The sequence below is a fragment of the Cheilinus undulatus genome, linkage group 13, assembly GCF_018320785.1.
Source record: "Cheilinus undulatus linkage group 13, ASM1832078v1, whole genome shotgun sequence".
Lineage (NCBI taxonomy): Eukaryota > Metazoa > Chordata > Actinopteri > Labriformes > Labridae > Cheilinus > Cheilinus undulatus.
In genome coordinates, this window is record NC_054877.1 from 32,073,415 (window position 1) to 32,096,693 (window position 23,279).

The 23,279-nt window shown below is 38.5% G+C and overlaps 1 protein-coding gene and 1 long non-coding RNA gene across 3 annotated transcripts in view; one reads left to right on the plus strand and one right to left on the minus strand.

The window, feature by feature from the left end:
* The window catches only part of kcnn1a (potassium intermediate/small conductance calcium-activated channel, subfamily N, member 1a), an 86,161-nt gene that overhangs the window by 48,083 nt on the left and 14,799 nt on the right, over positions 1-23,279 (plus strand). For both annotated transcript variants that reach the window (XM_041802521.1, XM_041802522.1), the window contains exons 4-7: positions 1,569-1,987; positions 20,025-20,166; positions 22,102-22,212; positions 22,717-22,844. In XM_041802521.1, coding sequence (XP_041658455.1) covers positions 1,569-1,987; positions 20,025-20,166; positions 22,102-22,212; positions 22,717-22,844 — 800 coding nt within the window. The remainder of the gene's footprint in view (positions 1-1,568; positions 1,988-20,024; positions 20,167-22,101; positions 22,213-22,716; positions 22,845-23,279) is intronic.
* The window catches only part of LOC121519703, a 54,257-nt gene continuing 33,795 nt past the window's right edge, over positions 2,818-23,279 (minus strand). Inside the window, exon 3 of the long non-coding RNA XR_005992731.1 lies at positions 2,818-2,945. This is a non-coding gene — a long non-coding RNA (uncharacterized LOC121519703). The remainder of the gene's footprint in view (positions 2,946-23,279) is intronic.

The following is a 23,279-nucleotide window of genomic DNA, read 5'->3' on the forward strand; positions in this document are numbered from 1 at the left end:
TTAAGGTATTTCATTCTACAGCCTAAGTGCTTATTTTGCACCTTTTTATTATCTCTGTTTCAGTACTCTTCTTACTAGTGAGTACTGCCGCTAGGTTAGAAAAGTTTGTTTGTAGAGCTTCCCCTTCTCTGTCTGACTCTAAGGTCTGTTTTAAACTGTCTTGTGTGCTTCACATTTGCTTTTCTTAGCAATATTTTCACCAAGAAATTCTTGAAACATTGTAAAGAGGCCATGTTCTAGCATCAGCAGTCACTTTAGACCTGTTAGATTTATCAGATTAGTTTCTCCTTCTCTGTTGTTGTTCATAAAAATAACAATTTTGATTTTGATTGGCCGATGAGGCAGAGGTGTCACCTGGTTTTAATAATTAACTTTAACGAAATAACTAAAATGAAAATGTAAACAGTATTTTAGTCAACTGAAATAAATTCAAACTAAGCTTTACAAAAAACGAAACCAAAACTTAATTCTGTGCTTACAAAACGGACTAAAAATACAAGTAGGGACAAAATATCCCTATAGTTTTAGTCTTTGACAGCAGAACACTGATTGACATGTACATGTAAGCCAGGAAAGTGTGAAATGGACAAAACTGATTGAAGACTTCACACAATGGTAACATTAGGTCTTGAACTGTATTCAAACAACTCAAGAGAAAAGTGAAGAGTGACCAGTTTGAATGTATTTTAGAAACTGTATGAGGTTTTCTGGTCTATTTGGGTCTCACCTCTGACCAAGTACCATCAGGAAAAAAGAATGAAACTAAACTGTTATTCCCCCCCAAAAAAGTAAAACCAAATAAAAAAGAAAAATTAAAGAAAAATCCAAAACTATTTAACCTTGGAGGGACATTAACCAATGCCGGTGTTGCACAAGTTGGATTATTTTCAACAGAGAGCTTTGTGAGCGCAGAAACAAACAGCTGGCACTGAGGGCATATTTTAGGACTGGAACGCTAAGTGTAAAAAAATAAAAAATAGAAAGGTTGAACTGTACTTGTATTACATGGAAATCTGATGAAAAAGTGGAAGCAGGTCCTAACTTTGTTTTCTAGACAGCACTCCCTTGAAAGTATGACACTCTTGATTAAAATGACTTCTTCAATGCAAAGTGTATTTAGAGGAACATGGGATCATTGGACAAGTATGAAATCATGAAATTTCCTCCATCTTTATGCTACGTTACCTTCTGTTGTTCTACTAGCTCTAAAAGTAATTTACATCCTCTGCATTTCACATGTTTATCTGAAGAGATTAATCAAATGTAAATCCAGTCAGACATTAAATTGTTGTGGATGACTGGAGCTTTGAATAGAAAATATAAAAAAAATTCACTGAGTTCACAACTTTCTCCAATTTATCACGACTTATTTAGATCACGACTCCTACTTTAAACAAAATATGTGGGTTTAATTCATTTAAAGTTTCTCCCATAATCTGAGTTAATACTGATAATTCCTTTGAAGAGGCTGAAGAGGAAGGGAAAATACTGAAAACCCTAAAATGTCAGACACCAAATCAAATAAGTAAAAAATGGAGAAACTCTAACATGTTTGTGTTTTTCTGCAGCTGTTCATGGTGGACAATGGTGCGGACGATTGGAGGATAGCCATGACGTATGAGCGTATCTTCTTCATCGTGCTGGAACTGCTGGTGTGTGCCATCCATCCCATCCCGGGCCAGTATGTCTTCACATGGACGGCACGGCTGGCCTTTACCTACACGCCGTCGGTGGCAGACGCGGACGTGGACATCATCCTCTCCATCCCCATGTTCCTGAGACTCTACCTGATAGGCAGGGTCATGTTACTTCACAGCAAGCTGTTCACGGACGCTTCGTCTCGCAGCATTGGCGCCCTAAACAAGATCAACTTCAACACACGCTTTGTCATGAAGACTCTCATGACCATCTGTCCAGGGACTGTTCTACTGGTGTTCAGTATATCCTCCTGGATCATTGCTGCATGGACTGTGCGCGTCTGTGAGAGGTAAACACGGGGTTGTAAATAATGGATACACTAAAACAAAATGGCTGATGCACCATCATGCGTTGTGGATTACTTGTACCCTTTTCTACTTCACTCTCGGCTTCTAAGTGTTATCTTGTTTTCAGTCGCTCATCTGCACTTGTTCACAGAAATGTGTGAAATCATCAGGATAGGTTACATATAAATCCTGTACACATGTGTACAGAAGGGCATACACTGATCCGCCCATGTTCTACTCCACTGCCTGACTTTCAAAAAGCACCCTGACATACGTTTCATTAGCTCAGCAATCGCTCCACGACTCCCCACTCCCTAGTTTTATTGCTATTTTAGAAGGCTTGTCCATAATTCATGAGTGTCTAATTGTTTGTTTGCTGAATGGTTTGTTTTGGTAATGCAGAGCAGCCCCCAGGATCCCCTAACCCGTTTTCTCCCCAAAACTGCGCATCGGGCTTCGTCTCAAGAGGGCAGCAACGATTCTCACTGAAAATGAAAGAGGCTGGGAAAAATGAAAGCTTTTTTTCAGCATTTGCATAAGGAAATGAGGTGCTAATGCCAGCTTTGATGTTTAACAGTCGTTTTTGCGTTGTTGGGATTGAAGGGGGAAGGGGGCCTTGAGTTGGGTGGGTGAAGGGTGGAAGCTCTATAGCAGAAGTTCTTGTCAGACACAGTGTGATCTTAAACTGTTGAAGTCATCAGCTCAGATGGAGACGACGACTAAAGATGCTCAGTGTCCTCCTGCAGCTCATCCCCTTGCTTTAACTAAGTACTTACCCTCCCTCCCCTCCCTCTCCCTCTTAACTACCCCCCCGTTAACACCTGTCACTAACCTTAACCTTCCGCACGCCCAACCCTGGATCTTCTCTGACTCCCAGTGCCTCCAACTGTTCATTGGTGGATTTTAACCTTCAGGGTGAACCAGCAGTGAAAAGAGCAGCTGACCTTTTGAATCAAGCACCTAAAGAACACAGAGACAAGACAGTGATGCATCACCTTGACCTTATGTTGGTGCAAGATCAAATTATCACACTTAGTTTCTCACTATAAATGAGACCCCTAGATAGTACTTTCTATTCAGGAATTTTATGGCAACTGCCACACACTTATTCACTGTCTCTCTTGGTTATTTCTTCAACTGTGTAAGTATTGTTACTTTAAGAAAAAATACTACTTCACCTTCTTACCAAGAATTAGAAGAGAACTTTGACACCACTCCAATGCTTAATATAAGATTTATGTAGCTATAAAAATCCATCAGTCAGCTAAGCTAGCAAAAAAGATGTGAAAAAGACAACAAAGGATTTAGGTACAAAGCTTTTCTGTTGGTAAGATGAGCTTACAGGGAGTCATTCTAGCTACATTTAGTTACAATAGATAACAGTTATGTATGGAGATTTAAACGTATGAACATTTCTTATCTTGATTATAAAGAACGAAATTCTAACAGTTATTCCTTGGACTGTCATTATTAATGCATTAATTAAGGTTCATAAATTATTTTGTTTTGAATCCGTTTTGATCCAAACTAGACATCAATAACCTTTAGTTTGCAGGAGCTCAGAATTCAAAAAGAAAGAAGAATTGTTTAAGATACAAAATAGTGGAAGTAAAGAATAGGTAGATCAATTAATCAAAAAACATATACAGTACAGTACAGTTCTATTTTCAACTGGAAACTGAGAGAGACAGACTGATGGGGTTTCTTTAAGATTAAATATAAAGAGGGAGTGCTGGTAGTAAAAAACAACTCAGAACAATGATGACAGAAAAAAAAAATATTTTTAGTCAGTAACCAGTGGGGGGCACGTGTCTAAGCTTAGGAAAAGAACACAAAACAGAGGAAAATAACTTTTTCAGGCATCACACTGCCTATTAAGTAAAATGACTATAGTTAGGCTACATTTAACAATAGCATACATGACAGAGGTTTCAATCTTCTCTTCTAGATCTTGGCAAGATAGCAAATTTATGAATTTACAAAATGACCAATTTTCCTTTGATTCTTTAAAGAAAGTCGGCTCAAAATTCAGATTGTTGTAACCATCAGAGCTTTTCTCTCTCTACATATGAGACAATGGGGAGAGATCTGGCACAGTACACTTCAGTCCCACAGTATGATGGCCTCACTTAGAACAGTCAGATTATAAGAAGACTCTTTGAGAAGAACATTTATCAGACTCTTGGTTTCCTTACACACATACTCTGTGACACACTTTCCATGAGCAGTGCATGCTGTTAGTCATTTGCTTTAAGTTGAAGAATAACGTGTTGGGTTCCACCGGGTGGATTTGCGAGTGTATGACTGGTGCAAGCATGCACATGAAGGTGTGTGTGTGCTTGCATGTGTGTGAGTTTGTATAATGTTTTGTTGTACTTTCTATTTCCCCACTATGCTGCTCCATAGGGATACCATGTGAGTCCTCGTTCTCTAGCCGTGGAAAACAAAAGATGACTTATCATTTTGCACCGAGCTGGCGCCACTACTGCCCTGAGTGGGGTTTGAGGGTGGGGTAGTCTTGGGAAGAAAGGGCAATCACTCTAAAACTATAAATGATGATCGTTTACAGGCCTAGTCTGGCACAGGAGGATTAGGTAGGCCCTGCAGTTGGCATGAGAGTGGCACCATCCTACTGCTAAGAAAACAGGCTTTTAGTGGCTGTAGGAGCACAGCAGACACCAACGGTGTGAGCAGCACTTTGAAGCAAGCGTCTCTTTGCTAACTATTGTGTGCTAGGCTGTTAGGGCCTGGAGGAGGAGATGGAGGTGGAAGGGGAGGAGGAGGAGGAAATTTGTGCTAAAATGGAGCAGCTCCTTCAAGTCACCTTCACAAACCAGCCAGAGGGCAATTTGTCTTTTCTCACTCTTTCTCTCTCTCTTCTTATGCAATTGTTATAGATCCATATTACACAAAAAGTCTTTTTAGCAGCAACTCCAAAGATTTGTCAAGGAGCAAGAGCCTTTCTGTTCTTTGTGTTCACACATTACCATCCCATTATGTGTCTCCCTCCACCAAATTAATTGAATGTGTTGTAATGGTTTTCTGCAGACGTTTGTTGCTTCTACCTCAAAGATTTTTTCTAGAGTTCAAGAGTTTTTCTTGGTATAAAAAGAGAGGACAAATAGTGAGTCAGATTGTGTACCCTGCCGTGTAATTTTGGACTGGACTACATTTTTGTAACTAGCACAGCAAGTTTGGAGTGCAAACTATACAGAAGTAGTCTTTCTCAGTTCATCACTAGGCAACAAAATGAGGACATCACTTTTCATACTTGCAGTTTTCTTCAATAGATGCAGTGTCTGTAGTTTTTGTCTTCACCCATGAACTGAATGTCCTCATCCCCCTTTGTCCCCTCCTCTGGTAAACATTGAAACAGCATGCTAGTTTTAATGTTTACTTACAACCCCATCATTTTAAGTTGAAAAAAAAAAAAAAAAAGATAAAGAAGAGGCGCTTGTTTCCCAAAGTGCTGTTTGTTACTTTTGTATCCTCTGTTAAATGCGCCATTACACTGTCACATTGACACGCTCCTGAGCCAATCAAAGGGCAGTGCGGTGTGAGATTGGACGAGCACGGAGTCTACCTGGAAAACGCCTAGATGGGGGGAATGAAAGACACACAACCAGGAGGAGCGGAGAGGGATGGAGGTGTGGAGGAATGTTAATGTTACAGAAGACGGATTTTACACCGGTCACCGGCCCTGTTTTCCTTCGCTCTTGATGCGGCCCATCTTCTGAGCAAACCTACCTCAACTAAGCTCCTTAACTAAGCTCCTTTGGCTTCTCTCTCACTACCACGAGGCTCCCTCCCTCTCTCTCTCTTACTCCTGACTGATCCTTTGTAGATCTCCTACTGTAACCCATCTAACGTGGCATGCTTTGCAGTTTTTCCCCTCATCTCTCTCCACTACTGAGTCCCTGTCCCTTTGCCTTCCCTGATCCATAACAGGCAGGCCTAATCTCTCACTTACACACTGACATGCATGCCATGCCTGCCTCCCTGGTTCCTCGCTCCTTTTTTCTCTTTACCTGTTATCTAACTCTTTTCCTCCCCTGTTCTAACTCTGTTATCTGTTACAAAAAAGCTCTATTTTGAGGCAATGTGAGATCGCTCTGGTATTCTCCGCTGAGGACCCGTAGGATAAGTTAAAGACAAGCTCATAGAAAGTTTAGCTGACTTTCCCTCAGAGTGCAGCGCCGGATTATCAGGCTTGAGTTACTAGTCAGCTACACCTACACCCAAGGTCTGACATCCAGACTGTGTCATCGCTTAGCCACTGGATACAAACAGCAACAGCCAAGAACAGCCTGTCCGAATGTCTGACCAGAGAAACGTACACCAGTGCAACCTGAACTTTCTCACACCAACCACGGGTTTACATGAAATATTCAGGTAGAATTTACAACTTTACAGTTTCCAAGCGGCAGGTAACTACACTGCTCCGTGAGTAGACACAAATTTAGAAGGCTGTGTTTATTTTATTGTTTGATTAGATTCAAAATGAGAATGCAGCTAACTGCAAGTCAACAAAGAGATCTTATTTTTCCCAGAAAAAAAATCAAGACAAGCTCCAAATGTATTCATTGTTCGAAGTACTGCATTTCTGAGCAGCAGGGATCTTACTGATACTAAATGAAAATAACTAATGAAAAGTTAAGACAATACACCAAACAAAAAGCACGAAGGATCACGAAATCTTAAGGCAATGCATTCTCAATTTGAGTGTGTAATCCACTGTTCCCTTAATCTGACTCATTCACATGATTATCAGTACAATAAGCATCTGCTCCACAAAGACAGATGGATTTTATGCAAATCATTGCAACCTCAAGGACAGAAGGATATTCCACGCTTTGATGGCTTGATCTGATAAAGCGTTTTTAATACTACACACGCTCTGCAGGCGTATTATTGATCGCAGCCTATGGCAAAGTCATATACAGCGCCTGCAAAGCATGTTTGCATAACAGAGAATGTGGAAGTTATTATCAGCCAAGATACAATCCGTACTGAGGATCGGGAACTCAACCTGTGCTTTTCTTTGTTCCAGGAGAGATAGTGGTAGTGTCAAGTCAAAGGTTCCCTCAGATGATTTCTTCTAAATGCTTTTCTTTGGCTCGGAAAGCAAACGCGATGTCTAGATTCAAGTCAAATGACTCCACTCTTTCTGTAGGTTTGTTTTTTTTTCTCAATAGCTAGACAGGTAGAAAAGACAAACTTGTGAGACTGACCTGTGTCAGAAGATTGTTTTCTGTGTACTTCACTGAATTCTGGCATCAGTTTATCCTACCTGATCCTTACATCAGAGGAATATTAGCCAAACAAAAAAAAAAAAAAAAAAAACAAGCATAGACTTTTGATATCAATGTAATCTAACAGTAGTGGTGTTTTTTTACTAAACTTTGAGTACTGCATCCACTAAATCCTAGAAAAGAATCCCTTTACCTCAAGTCAACGTTATCATCTATTAATGCAACAGCTTTGATGGGACACCAACTGCAGTGTTTTGGGATCCACAGTGCTGTAGGCTGGGGCCACATCAACAATGGCAGCACTTAATGAGCCCAAGCATAAGTAAACCAATCATTTCCACTTAAAATTGAACTGGCTATACTCTAGTATTGCAGTTCTCTTGAAATTGACTACATTTGACAAAACAAAATTCCTGTCATTACTGACTGATGTCAGAGTTGTTCACTGATTTTAGACTTAAACTTTGTCAGAGTGAAATGATTTATCATGATGCTATATTCTCACACCAATCATGTACACACCATTGAGTTTCTAGTTGCCCCAGCTTGATGTACAGTCAGGGATACTTGCTGTAAATTTGAGAAATTAGCACTTTGCTATAAACACTTAAAGCAGTGCAACTTAGACCTGTACATGATTAATTGTGACAGCATCAATGTAACTATGTGTCCATGTTAAATAAATGTTAAATAGATACATAACACTGTCACTCCTAACCGGTACTCCAACCCCTACAGAGTCAGTGTTGCTTAAAACAGCTAACAAAGAAGAGTTTAGGAAATCAATGAACTTCTGTCTTATAAAACAACAATCTCAGAAAGTTATTCATGTGACTCACTGTTTGAGTCATGCACAGGGAAAGGAACTGCTGAATATCTCATCTTTGATTAGGGGTATGAATGATAAGCCGACTAAATGACTCAACGTCCCCACCCTTGCTAGTAGAGACCAGTATTTGATTAAACTTAAATATTTGTATTGATGTAGGCCCACAATGCGGAATAAATGTTGTGACTAAGCTGCAATGCAGCTACCCACCACTAGATGGAGCTGTAGCCCAAGCTAATGGGCCCATGAAGATCTTTTGCAGACCTCTACAATGAGGTGACCTCAACCGTGGGGTGGAAAGTGATGTACATTACCAAAGCCGGAACCAGAATGATGAACTGAATGACGTTTATTTTCCACTTGCTGTCAGAGGTTAAAGAGGGGGTATTATACTTTTCCAATTTTTAAACATAAATATAAAGTCACAATGTTGGGTGTCCATATTCCATCTATGCAAATTTTCAAACCCCAAGATAAACGTATGCGGCAGTAATCTTGGAATTAGCGTGTAAACTGAGGAAAACGGTTTGTTGAAAATCTCTCTGGGATTCTCCCGAGATGAGATTTCGATGGAACAAACTGATGTGGTCATCGCAATAGGCTCTCCTGACTGGTTCGTGGTTCATCCGTGCTGCCGGCAAAGCGGAACAGACCACCCCCACAAGGCCTTTTAGCCATTTTAACAGTAATTGAACACTCACCAAACAGATACGTCCTGCTCTATCCTTTGCTGCTGCTGGTTTTCTTCCCCCTCTCTCTCCAAACTATCAGGATCAGACTCTGGGTCTAACACGTACGGACATATATCAAAATTCGCCATATTTTACTCAGTCAGACCGGTTCATTCAAAGTTTACAAGTACTAGCATTACAACATTAGCCACATTAGAGGGGGCGGGCACAAAACATTGAGTCGTGCCGCCAGCCAGCCTCTGGAAAATCGGCCAGTCGGAGGAAAGCAGGTCCGTGGAGTTGGGGGTGTTAAAGAGATAGCAGCGAAAACGAAGCATTTCAGATGGAGGTTAAAATAAGGGTTTTTCAGGATGCCAGTGTGAGAAACATGAGGAGTTTTTTGAGCTGTAAACCATGTAAAGCTACTATGTGGATATCAGAGAGATGGTGTAAAGCCTTGAAAAAAGGCATAATACCCCCACTATAAGGTAATTGGCTGTTTTTCACAACAGCAGGATTTTATGAATAAAATTAAACATTTTCTGAGGGAGTTAATTTAAATTTAACACACCACAAACTAACGAAAACCCAAAGAGGGTTAGGCCCCCAAATCCTAAAGGTTAAGGTTAAGGTAAAGGGGATCAAATGAAACGGTCGGTGTTGCTCTATTGTAGAGGTCTGCAACAGATGAGCCCAAAATACCCCACCATAGAGGTCTGCAGCCAAATGCGTCCCATTGGGCCTGCTCTTACCGCTTAGGGTTGGGTGTCATTTGGGTTTTTTATGATACCAGTGCTAAAGTGAAACTTTAAATGAGGAAACAAAACACTTTCATGAGAAAACAAAATATCATAATGGCCACCAACATCAAGAAATGCTCTTACAATTGCAAAAGCAACTTCAAACTTAAAATTAAGCCATATAATTAATACATCTTTACATCAGGAAACACCATCAACAAATTTAAATGATTAATAAACTGTGACCAAAAACTGTATTTTCAAATAACAAGTCTACCTTCCACTCTTAAACAAATTTTCTAATGTTTTTTTCTTACTTATAAATGTGTTAGTTCTATTAGAATGGCTCAAGCAATGTATAACCACATTCAGTATAGGCATGTAAATCTTAACTTGCAAAGAGGACTGAAGGTTAGCTGTGATAGCACTGCTAGTGCTAGAAAAATTCAACAAACAAATTTCACATTGTTCATGCACATCCCAAAATGCCAGACAACCCTTACCCTGATTTCAGCGAACTGTTTCAAATAGTATTAAAAAAGGAATGTACAACTGGACAATGTCAAATAAATCATGCTCAATTTTGAGTGGTTTACCAAAGTTTCTAACCTTCAGTGTAGTCAACTAGTCTGAAGTAAAACATTTTTTTTTAATCCAGAGGGATGTCTCAAGGATCATCCCTATTTTGGTTGAATTCAAATGAAAAGACCCTTGAAACCTGAAGATAGTGCTGGGTAGTTAATCAAGGTTCTGAATACATTATAACTTTGGCTTCTGACAATCATGAAAACAGGACAATTAGGGTTCAACCATTACAGTGCAGAATGCTGTGTTACACTTGATTTGTGTAGAGGTTTTTCTTGTGTGTGGTAAATGAGGCGTATTCTCTATTCTTGCTGAATTTGTGTTACGCTGATGTCTGCCTCTCAAGGTAATACAACAAATCTATTAAATAATTTGAAATTCCTGCACATATTGGTATACATAACAACCATGATCTCAGTATCAATCCAAATGAGCGTGATTATCTTTCTGGGTAGCCCTATCTGAAGGGCATCAAACCGTGGGAGGACATTAGTAAGTAAGACAACAGGTAATCTCAGGGGCTGTAATGAGCAATTTCTACCTTAAAGCCAAGCTGGTGTTGTGGGCAGAGGAGAAGATATTTGTGGAGTGCTGAGATGTACTTAGTTGTCAGTGAAGGTGGAGTGGTGTTGGTGTTTCAAAGCTTGTTTTGTCCCTTGAAGGTTTGGTACATGGAGTTTGCAGCAAAACAAACTTAGACTTCACCAGCCGTGTGATAAAAACACCTTTGTTAAGAATGACACGGTGCCTACTGCTAGCTTGTTTCTAGTTTTCAAGCACAGGTATGGTATAAGAGCCTTCAGAGATGGAGATATCAAAACTCAAGGTTAACTTTTTGGATGTGTCACCGGCTCAATTCAAAGAAACAGCTGTAATAGGATACTTGGTGTCTGATAACCCAGATACATGACCACACTCCAGCTCTGTAACATTGAGATTATGGGCTCTGAGAGTGAAGCTTCCTGTCTGGTGTAGTTGTAGATTAAGATAAAATGAAAAAAGGTTTGACTTGTGATTAAACTGACACAAGTGCTCTGCATTAATGTGAGGGAATGTAGGGACAGTGGCACAAGACTATATGAAGGGCTTATTTAAGCTTTGGCCTTTCACTCTACTATTTTTGTTTGGGTGACTTCCAAGAAATCTCATCGGCTATTCCAACATAGCGGACTCTTGGAAAGTTCTCAGACAACATCTTTGAAATGGATGAGATTCACAAACACATTTAATCAATTCTGGCAATGGAGGCCTGGATTCTGCCTCATTGCAATATGTGCGAGTCAGCAAACCCTAGCAGCTCTTTACTTTAGATTCATAGCTTAGTTGCTCGACACAAATACATAATGTTCAGTTTATTAATGCAGTGCAATCATATTGCCATTGGTGCAACAAAATAATTTCATTCCCTTCAACGAATACATTGTAGGTGTACGAGGAAGGCTAATCAAATCCCATTTTATCTAAGGCTGATGTTCAGCTTCTGTAACACAGAAAACCTCTGTTTGGTTCATATTTTAAACTGATCAGCTCAGTAATGATGAAAGCCTCATTCTAAGAACATCACTTCTCTATGTTTGCTTATTATAAGAGAGAGGTCTTTGTGACTGAGTCCTCAGACTGGTCGTGTTTGTTTAAGAACTTAGTGCCTACCATGAAACTGTGGCACACAGCCAAAGACTGAAGATGGCTGAAAAAGCAATCTAATGTCCGCTGCATACATCCTTGAATTCAAGTGAATTGAACTTAAGTGCAATAGGACCTCGTGATGAAAAACAATTTCTCATGCTTTTGTATGAGGAATGAGAACACTCATTATCTTTCTAAATTTGTCTGGGCTAACAATAGCTTTATGGTAGAAAATGGGTGCAAAATCAGCTGTGCTTGAAAACTGTAACCAGACCATTGACTGTACACTAACATGAACAATGCATCTCCATCTGTTGTACAAAACTGAAGCCAAAATACAGGGGTGGAAAGTAACAAAATTACATCTACTTACATTACTGTCATTAAGAGGGTCTTTTGTAATCTGTTGAGTAGTTTTTAAAGTCTGTAGTGTACTTTTATTTTAGTGTATTTTGGGAGACATTCTACTTCCGGTAAAAACACCAAATGTCAGAATAAGGAAGTCAGAGCGTTCTGTAAATAACATGAAGCTGGTCAGTAGTTTGGTTTTGATTATCTGACTTAATGCAGCACATATCAAATCAGTAATTCTCATTAAATACAAAAACAGCTGTTCCATTTCACTTTATAATAAAGGTGTACCATATTTAAATGTACAACTCCAGGCATCAAAAGTAGCTACTCACTACTTACTACTTAGAGTTAACTTTAAGCATGTTACTTTTTACTTTTACCTGAGTTGATTTAAAGACCAGTTTTACTTCTACTTGGGTTAATGTTAACCAAAGTATCACTCTTTTACTTGTTTACAATAATTTTGTATTCCTTCCACCTCTGCCAGATTATCCCTCTGATAGCTGCTGATGCATTGTGCTGGTGACATACTTTTACGTCAGGTACAGAAGGTAGCGAGCTGGTGGGACTGACGTCAAACAAGACACTTAAGTGTCAGAGAGCCCTCGGGTCTGTACAGTCAACAACAAAACAGTCTTGGGTCAGTTTGGACCTCATGATGGTGGAAAGTACAATGACTATTTATAGTGTTTGTGTTTTCCCTTTGCCTTTCCTCCTCAACTGTGCTCTGTTAATCCAGTTACGAATGCTGCCACATCTGACGGAAGTGATCCATCATTGCATACAGTCTTTTCAAATCGAATAACTACTTAAAGTTGAAAAACTCTTTTGGCTTCACTCCCTACAGCTGTTGATAGTAAATAAAGTCTACGAGTCAAACTTGTTGCTATAAATTAATAAATAATTCATGATAAATAAATACATTCTTTGAGCCCCTTAAGAAGTCTGTAAAGTGATGCTTTGAGCTAAACACAACCATAAGCATGCTAACATGCTAGCAATAAAAATGCTATCATGTTATTTCTATTATCATCGTGCCACCATGTTCCCCATCGTATGTCATCATGCCAGCAATTGTAAATAAGCACTGAACACATGAGGCTCATTGGTGTGTTATTGCTACGGAAGGTACTTATATGAAACGAAGGGTGGGAGATTCGGAAAAAAAAAAAACATCACAATGTTTTTCATGGCTGAGCCAGGATCTCGATTTTATCACGCTTCTTTTTCATTCTGATTTTTAAGTTACTGACTCAAAAAATTGTATTTCCTATATAAGTTGTTTTAATGTACAAATACTGTTAAATACTGAGTTTAAACATAAACTCTGTTTTTACAAAATCCTTTCCAGCTGCAACAACCTTTTGGTCAATGCATGAAATATTTAAATATTTGCCATTTTATAGTTTGCACACCCAAGTAAGAGGGTCTGGAGATCTCCCAAATATTTTAAGCACCAAAGATTTTTTCTCCTTGTATTCAACATGATAATAGGGATTTTATTAATAACAATGCCATTATTAATTCTGCTTTCTATTCAGTTCTTTATCAATTCCCTTACTGATTCCTTCCTATGAGATTTCTTTTAGGGAAAAGTAGACTACATAGATTTTCCCTGTTAACAACTCAAATTTTATTGAGTCTCTTTCTCCCCCTTCAGTAAGAGTCAGTGACAAGCACCCTTTAATTAGTGGCTATAATAAACAGTTTTAATAACTATGTTAAGCATCAAGTGTTTGGGGGAGAAATCTGAATAAGAGCACAGTAGTACTACTGTTCATTTTTTTTTAAAGAAAAAACCTTAAAATAAATATATATATAACTAGTCTCTGGATCCTAGATCTCTTGATGCATAAAAGTAATTGAAATCTTGTACAAAATTAACAGTTATTGTGTAAAAAGATGCACGCCTTGCATGAAATCACTGTTTGCCAGATGTTGCATGTTCCACTGTTTGCGTAATTTTTTAGCCACACTTTCGTCCGCCTTAGCCTGTTTTTGCGACTGGCCCCTTTGTTTACTTGCCTGACTTTACTGTTCTTGTGCGTTCTGACTGCCTCTCGCAAGACCATGTTTCTAGACACGCAGAAGAAAGGCATTGATAATGGAATTGTTACGATTAAATGTAAATCATTTTGATGGATTGAACCAATTCCCATCTCTGCATGATAAAACTAGAAAAGCACTCAGAGAGCGCAGACCTCCGCCATTAGCCCTATCTCCCATTAGTAAAGAATCCTTTAAAAAATTCCTGTATACAGACGGTGATCCACATCACTCCCAAAATCTAATCAGTTCTTCCTTATGCCATTTTTGACATTTCCTGAAAATTTCATCAAAATCCATCCATAACTTTTTGAGTTATGTTGCTAACAAACAAACTAACTAACTAACAAACTAACTACCAAACACTGCCGATCACATAACCTCCTTGGCAGAGGTAATTAGGATTTATCTGTGTCCTCTTTTGTGTTTTTAAATCTATTTTTGTGTTCATCAGGTACATTTTTACACATATACATTTCAAAACATGGACTATAAGCAGAATTCATGCAGCTGTAGCTTTATACAAATTGCCTTTTTATATGCAATATCATATAACAGAGTTACATTAGCTTTGTTTACAGATCCAGAGGAATGATAAAATAAGAAAATTTAAACATGACTCAAAATGGGATTAACTTTTGTCATACATGGCCATGCAATGAAAACGTAACCTTATTTTATTTTATTTAAATATAATCTTGATTTTTATTCAGAAACAGGACAGGAAATTGTTTATTTACAGACATGGAGCAGTGACGTTAGTGTCACACACCTTTCTGTAAACTGCAATCACTTTGAGTAGCATGCATGAAAATAAATACATAGAAATCGATGATTATGTTATCTAAATATGTCTGAACAACAGCTGAAGTCTGGACATTATTCCCTTCCTCCAAAGGATGAAAAAACAGTAATCGAGAATAATATCTGCTGTAACAACTGTAAAAACGTGCACCTGCCACACTCTCTGTGATCCATGGTCATGTGATGAAGACTACGATGTACTGTAGACTGTGGTGTGTCTGGACCCTGACAGTTTAGAAAAACCTGAAGCAGTTCCATATAGGGGCCAGTTACAGCTCTTTTTCAGGACTAAATCTTAAGTTTCAGTTTCATTTTCAGTCATAAATCTCTGCAGAGGGGATGGTGAATGTAGACCTGTACAAGTGAAATGTGATTCTTCCAGATTTCAATTTTTTTTTGTCAAAGTCAGGGCTATTAATCCTGAGAGAATCATGAATCTTTGGTCAAAGTGTCATGGAAATTTCTCAAGCTTTCATCCAACAGATTCTCAAATAATTTAAGTCATTAAAAAGTGGTTGACCGGCCAACAGGTGGAATGATATCAAATGCCACACTACAAGTGCTGGTCAAAAAGCAGCTTTGACTATATTTTGATTAAAAATCTGCTGTTTTAGATACTGTTATTATGGTTCAAAATCAAACTATGGTATTAAAGTGTTCTGAATTTAAACACAAAACAATATTAGCTATATAAAAAAACGTCTATTGGTTTATCTAAATGCAGCTTGTATAGATTTCTTTTCATGTTTCCTCAAACTTGGAGACATTTTAAAATGTACATCACATAACTGCTCCAGCCCACTCAGAGTCTACTGCTGCTGCTGCCTGCTTACTTGCTTGCTCTGCATATTGGCTGCACTGTAAAAACCCTGTTACATTTGCAGTTTTTTAATTAGGTCATCATCACTTTGAGTTTAATCTGCTCATGTTTACTGCAACTAACACTCTCCCTGAGGAACATCGCAACATTTTTGTCCCAGAGTAATCTCAAGCAGTGCTCAAATTCAGTTAGATCAACAAGAGTGGTACTTGTTGATATTTTTATTATTTATTTTTTGTGATGTGAAACCAAATTGCAGACAGATGAGGGGGACTACTGATGCTGTACACAGGCGACAGTTACAGAATGTTAATAGGTTGATTTTTAGTATGTAAGAAGTCATGAGCATTACTACAGCCATATAACATACAAATTACAGAGTTGAGGGTTCAATTATGGTTAAACTTGCATATGTTTTTTTTTTTTTTTTTAATAAATGATAGGACATTAGAAGTCAATCCAATACGTTTGTGTGTGTATGTGTGTGACTGTGTGTGTTTTAAACTACAGGAAGTGTGTGGCTCATCTGTTTCAGCCTGTTTGTAAAGAAGTGGTATTGTCAACTGTGTATTTAAAGTTGTCATTTGAATCATAAGCTCATCTGTTTACATTTGCAGCTGTAATGTTACATGTCAGGGAATTTCAAATCCCTACAATGCAAACAATTATTCTACTTATGATAAACAGAGCTGCTTTACTTTGATATGCAAAATTATTATATTTTAGTAAAAGACAGGGCTGTTTGACCTCAATAATAATTTGGGCAGATATACTTGAATGATAGGCAGGTTATTCTTGAATATAAGACAGGGCTTTAATACATTACTAATGGGTTATATTATTTTAATTTTATAAAAAGCAGGGTTGGAATGCTTTAAAACTGGCTAGGCTATTATACTTTAAAAATGGGCAGGGCTGTTATACATCAATAAAGGGCAGGACTGTTATACTTTAATAATGGTCTGGGCTAACCTTGCAAAGCAGATGGATACACCCATTTTCTTGTTTTTCACCGGCGAATCCATCTTGCAAAGCTCCCGTCTTAACCGTTTGGGCCTGGTTAGAAAGTGACAGGACCAATCAGTGACGAGGGGCAGTACTTTCAGGCACGGCAGAGTGGTGACGTAAACAAGCAGCAGCAAGAGACCGGTGCAATTATGGCGGAAGAGCTTAGCGTGGATGCTGCTAAAGTGTAAGTTTTATCAGAACTTGACAACCATTCTTCGTTAAAAGAAGAACAAAGAACAGCAGTGAGTTGTTTTCTTTTTAAAAATGACAAAAGTCAAGTACTTATATGTCTATAGTCGCCATGTTTCGCGTTATTCCCCGTAGCTGCACACGTGCAGCTCAATAGCTGCTACGTCACGTGTTTTGTTGCTCTTATTGGCCCGTAGAGATGTGACAGACAGAACGGTCATCCAGTCACACTCAGAGTTTTTTCAAAGCCTCTGCCTTTTCTCAGACGTTTCCTATTGAAGCTTTCCCCGGTGGATGTGTGAAACAAATCCATCTGGCGTGTCAGGTTAGGTCTGGGCTTTTATACTTCAATAATGGGCAGGGCCATTGTACTTTAATAATTGGCAGGGCTATTATACTTTTATAATGGGCAAGGCTTATTTAGAACAGTTAACACATTGTTGGATATCAGAGGACAGAAACAAGGAAGCAGATTTATTGATGCTTTTCTATTTATCTTAATTTTATCTGATTAGTCTTACAAAGCAACAAAAATAGAATTCTAACTGTGTGCTTGAAGTTGCACTCACTCCTCTTACCTACTGTAAAATGAAAAGTGTTAATCCAAATTGAAGTATTATTTTACTGGATTAATAGCATCGTCTAGGAGATATTAGAGTAAGTGATTTCAGGAGAATGCTTTCACTGCAGACGGTCCGTCAGGAAGAATTTTACAGTGGGGGATAAAACCGTCTTTTCTGGACACTAAATACCTCTTGTCCTGGAATCGGTTGAAAGTGGTGCCAGCTCTTCTCCATGCTATTCCAAAACTTGACACAGTATATTGAGAGCCTATAAAATGCTATTGATTAGCTCCCCGTTACTTAGTTCAGCCTCTGTCTCAATTCCCTTATTGCTGTTTCTTGCTCTTTTTCGGCATTGATAATTATTGAAATATGTGTGCATTGAGAATATAGTGCCACATTCTCCATTAGGAAAGCAGATCATTAAAAGGAAGTATCTGTAAAGATTTAATTGCTTAAAAATGATGCCTTATGCATTTTTCCAGGCATATTTATGGGAAATATTTACAACAGAGAGCCATAATATAGATTGTATCAGTGTGCCAAAAGGTGCTGCATATCTCAGCCTGCCTTGAAAACATGACTCACTCTCTGCACGCCTTAATGACAAGAGGAATAAAATTAACATACTAGTCATTTGTAATTACAATATTTAGGCAGCTGATCAAGTTTAGCCCCCCCGGCAGCTATCAAAGGGCAGCTGCCGCAGTGCTGGGATGCAGGTAAAAGAGACAAGGGTGTCAAATTCAATGAGCTTCTTCCTTTGTAACTCATCCAATCCTACCTTGATGTTTACAAATGATGGCCCCATCCGAGAAGACATAACCTCCCCCACCCCTCCTCCACCTGGTAGTGCTGCAGAATCTGTCACAGGTGGTTTTCATCTGTTGAAAAAATAAAAGATACCAGGTTTTCCCCATAGCCCCCGCCCCCTGCTCTCAATATACTGGCTTTGAAGCATGCATGATGCAGACATCTTTATTCCTGCATGCTGTTGTACAGACTGCTTCTCTGCATGTCATTTAAGAGGCTTGAATCCCACAGATGCACACTTTTTTGTCACAGGAAAAAGAAGTGCTCATTTTCCCACTGACTTTGAGCATGAATAGAAACTTGAGAGTGAGAGTTTTAAGAACTGCAGAAGGCATGATTAGTTGATTTTTGATATCTGATATCAATGAACTGTCTTGGAGGAAGAGGAGGAGGAGTTGGATGAAGAGGAGTCGGTATTTCTACTTTTACATTAGGGGTTTTGCCTGAGTTTGGAAAAGAAGTGTTTGGAAAATTCAGTCAAATTGTTGGTCACTTCTGGGTACTTTGATGTCCTTGTCTATTAATGATTGGCCAGGTCAGAAATCCCTTTGGATAAAGCATGAACAAAAATCCCAAGAAATTGGACTATGTCTCTGCAGTCTTATCAGAAGAATCCTTGCAAGATGTTGTCTCAAAGTGTTTAATGAATCTTTGATTTTAACTCCAAAATGAAATCTTATCTGATCTCCTCCTAGACAGCCCATTGGGAATAATGAGGCGTGTTGAATGGGGGGTGGGAGGATGAGGCAGATTTGCCTCTGTGATAGACTTTTTGTCTTGCAGTAAAAAGGTATGGGAATGTCATCATCAATCCAGCTTTGTATTTTGTTATATTTTACTATCTTTGCATAACTACTGTGGGACTTTGGACTGTCAATTCAAGCATGGCTATCAGCTATTTTAAGCGAACATGTTTGAAGTGATGATTTGCATTGCCAAACCTTTTTTGGGGGAGCTGGTTAAACTCAATGGAGGAAGATTTGCAAAACTGTAAAACCAATAAGCCAACTGTTAGTTTGACTTAAAGCAGCAGCGTATGTATTTTTTGGATGCTCTGCCTCTGACATTACATCTGTTGGGTTGTCATTTTTTAAATCAAGTTTGACCCATAGTAGTCACTCACTTACAGCCACACGGCCCATCTCTTTGTCTAGAAAAATGTCATTTCTACGCTAATGTGCAGAAAGAGTAAGTGATTTGGCCTCAAATGTATTTTCTAACAGCACATTCCTGTCACCAAATGGTTAATTTGTTGATTGAAGGACACTGAACATGATGCTCAGTGGTTTTACTCTCTCAGTTTAAAATCATCCCATCAACTTCTGTATAAAAAAAAAAAAAAAACTGACGCTATTTGCTTTTTTCTGCCTCCATGTCAGTTTAAGTTTCCTTCCCATTAAACATGTTCCTCCATTAAACTGTCTCAAACTAAAATAAGAGTGGAATTGAATTAAAGTGTCTCTTGCAAATCCATTGAATATACCTTCATTTTTGTTCTTCAGAACTGATGTTTCTTTAACTGGTTTTACAAACCAAGTTAAAAAAAAAAAAAAAGAAAAAAAAACCTTACGTCATGATTTTTTCCTCCTCCTCCTCCTCGATCTTATCCACCTCCTCCATCCACCACCCCTGTTTGGTTCACACAGCTCCACATTATTCTCCAGCATGCTCACATTCAAGAAACTATGTACAGCTGCACTGACTGTGTATTCTACCTGTGCTTCTCTTCATCACTTCAGGTATCATGACAAACAGGGAGTGACCAGTAACTTCCTGGGAGCCATGTGGCTCATCTCGATCACCTTCCTCTCCATCGGCTACGGGGACATGGTACCAAACACGTACTGCGGGAAGGGCGTATGCCTGCTTACAGGGATTATGGTGGGCTACTTTCTTCTTCACTACATACTAATACATGGTAACAACATGGCGACTATGCCTGGAAAATATATGAAGTTAAACCCACAGCTCTTACTACACTTTAGCTCAGTCTAGATATGCCCCTTGTCCCTTCCCCTGTATTTTGAGTGTTTAGATCTAGGGGTAGGGTGTCCAAATTCTAGCTGGAATGAAGGGGTGAGGGGGGAAGTGAAAGGGGTACATGGCCTTTCAAACAGATTTTCCAGAGTTATGGGATTAACTGTTACACATGTTATGGGAAATCTCCCAGACTTCCTTATGAATTATTGGTGAGATCGCTGCTCAAGTGTTAAAAGAAGTGTACAAATGAAAGTAGTTAATAAGACCTGAAACTTACAACAACCATCTTTACCTCCGACAAGGAGGTTATGTGATCGGGTGGGTTCGTTTGTTTGTTTGTTTGTTTGTTAGCAACATAACTCAAAAGGTGTGGACGGATTTAGATGAAATTTTCAGGAAATGTCAGAAATGGCATGAGGAAAAACTGAATAGAATTTGGGACTGATCCAGATCACCGTCTGGATCCAGGAAGTTTTTGAAGGATTCTTTACTGTTGGGAGATAGGGCTAATGGCGGAGGTCTGCGCTCTCCGAGTGCTCTTCTAGTATAATATAAAATCTGTATTTAACGTTTTCAATGTATCAAGATCCTTCAAATAAATTCTAAAAAAGTTATTCTTAGTTGAAACGTTACTTTTGTTTACATCAGTGCAGTTTACAATTACTAATGCTGTAGCAGGCAGAAAAAATAGAAATGGGACTGAGTCTGACTGTCTTAAAGCCAAATATGCTCAGACATGACTGACTGCAAAGCAAAGACATTTCAAGCTTCATTTACAGACACTAACATTTTGAACAATAGAAATGTAACAATTAACTTAGCTCACCATCCAACACATATCACAGTACCTGGTTTACAATACAATTTGATTACAGTTTTATCATTTTTAAGCAGAAACGGCCCTGAAGTTAAAATTACAATTGATATGGTTTTTACATTTCAGTCTCTTTTCTGCTTTGAATGCCATTTCCTTTATGGCATCATGTTTGATATGCTATTCATGTCAATTATCAATCTCTTACAATATTTGCACACAGTTTTTGGCTGTTTCAGCTCAATTCTTCTCTGCCACTTTGAAACAAGATGGTGCTTTTTGCCACCACAAAAATTCTCACTTGCCATTACCTTACCCAAATACATATATAATTTAATTGAAGAGAGTCCTAAATACGTATTGTTGTAACTAGTAGTATTTACATAATATAAATCATCTTGCATATGCATGTCAAGCTCATATAGAGGGTATGCAGTGACATCAGTTTCAGACTGCTCAGTTAGGCTGAGTGGCTAAATGGCCTGAAACACGGCTGTCTGTTCAACGGGAAACAGATGAAAATGGACTATACATACAGCATAACAACTTAAACTCGGGCTATTTGGACTCGACAGAGATGTGATACAGTTTACTAAAGACACAGTGGACCATCGACATTGATATTTGGTCATAAATCTAGTTTAAAGAAATGTATATGGACCTGTTTTGAAGTACACAAAGCAGAGCCTGAAGGCACAGATCAGCCCAGTTCATCAGTGATGGACATGAATCTAAAATAACATTGAAAAGTTTTAATACAAAGTTTGAAATCAGCTGTATCTCTATTTCAGTGTTTCATTTACTAGTTACTTTAGTTTATCTGTATAAAGACTGCTCTGTGATCAACCTGTTTACTAATAGTTGGGGTGTATACCCCAGCTGTTTTACTTCAATGCAGTTCAACATTAACCCCAGTTAAACATTTATTTCATTTTTAATGTGACAAATTCACACGGTACAGATGTCAACTTCCACGTATGGAAGTTGTATGAATCATTTTGCGACATGTCTTTGTGTTGCAGGGAGCTGGTTGCACTGCACTTGTAGTTGCAGTGGTAGCCAGGAAGCTGGAGCTGACCAAGGCTGAGAAGCACGTGCACAACTTCATGATGGACACACAACTCTGCAAACGAGTAAGTCTAAGCATAATACAAAGGTATTGTTTGCTTTTTTTGTAATCCAGAAAGGAGGTGACATTTCTTAATTGTCACTCTTATTTTCAGTGACTAGTTAATCAAATTAAAACATTACAACAGCCCGGAAGATCATACTAAATAATCTTGATGTTAAATTAAACAGATACATTTGGATTGATGCAGTTTAAAAGTAATCTTAACTGATTATTTTTCAACAGCTTGTTTTTGCCATTACAAGCAACAGTTTGATGGGTTTACTGGGTGTCCTCATTTCACAGTTACCCTTTAAAATGTACAATTCAAGTGGTTTAATGTTAGACCTTTTTTGAATTATTTGACTATTCCCTGAACTTTGTAATGGTTCGTGATGTATGTTTCCTCTTGTTCTGAATCATTTGTTTTCAAACATAGCTTGGTACAAAAAGTCTGATTCATAATAATGGACAACATCTAAGAGAAGTTACTGCTACATCTCACCTCTGTTTGATACTTTTTTCACAGGTTAAGAATACAGCTGCCAATGTACTCAGGGAAACATGGCTCATCTACAAACACACAAAGTTGGTCAAGAAGATAGATCACGCCAAGGTGCGGAAACACCAGCGCAAGTTTCTCCAAGCCATTCACCAGTAAGTCTCACTCTGTTTGTTTCAGACAGGAATATGACAGAATTGTTTACAAACACCCACAGTGGGAATGAGTCAGCAAGAATTAAAATTACACTGTGTTAAATAATGTTTTATGAATAAAAGGCCTGGACCTTCATGAGCATTTTGTCAGTTGAATCAAAGTTGGATGTTTAATATGAAACTTTGACTATTTTATATTCCTAGCAACATACCAAACTCCTGTATCAAGCTAGTTGGTTGTCCCATTTTAGGCTACCTCTAAGATGATCATAAGCAGTTAGCTACAATTAAGCTAGCAGTCCTTAAAGCCAAGACAAGGAGCTGGGGACAGATTTCTAGAGATGGGCCAATCCACTTTTTCAGTTCTGATTCAATTCCAAGAATATGTAACAACAGGGCTACTGAAGCAACCTGACTATTTAAAATTTTAAAAAG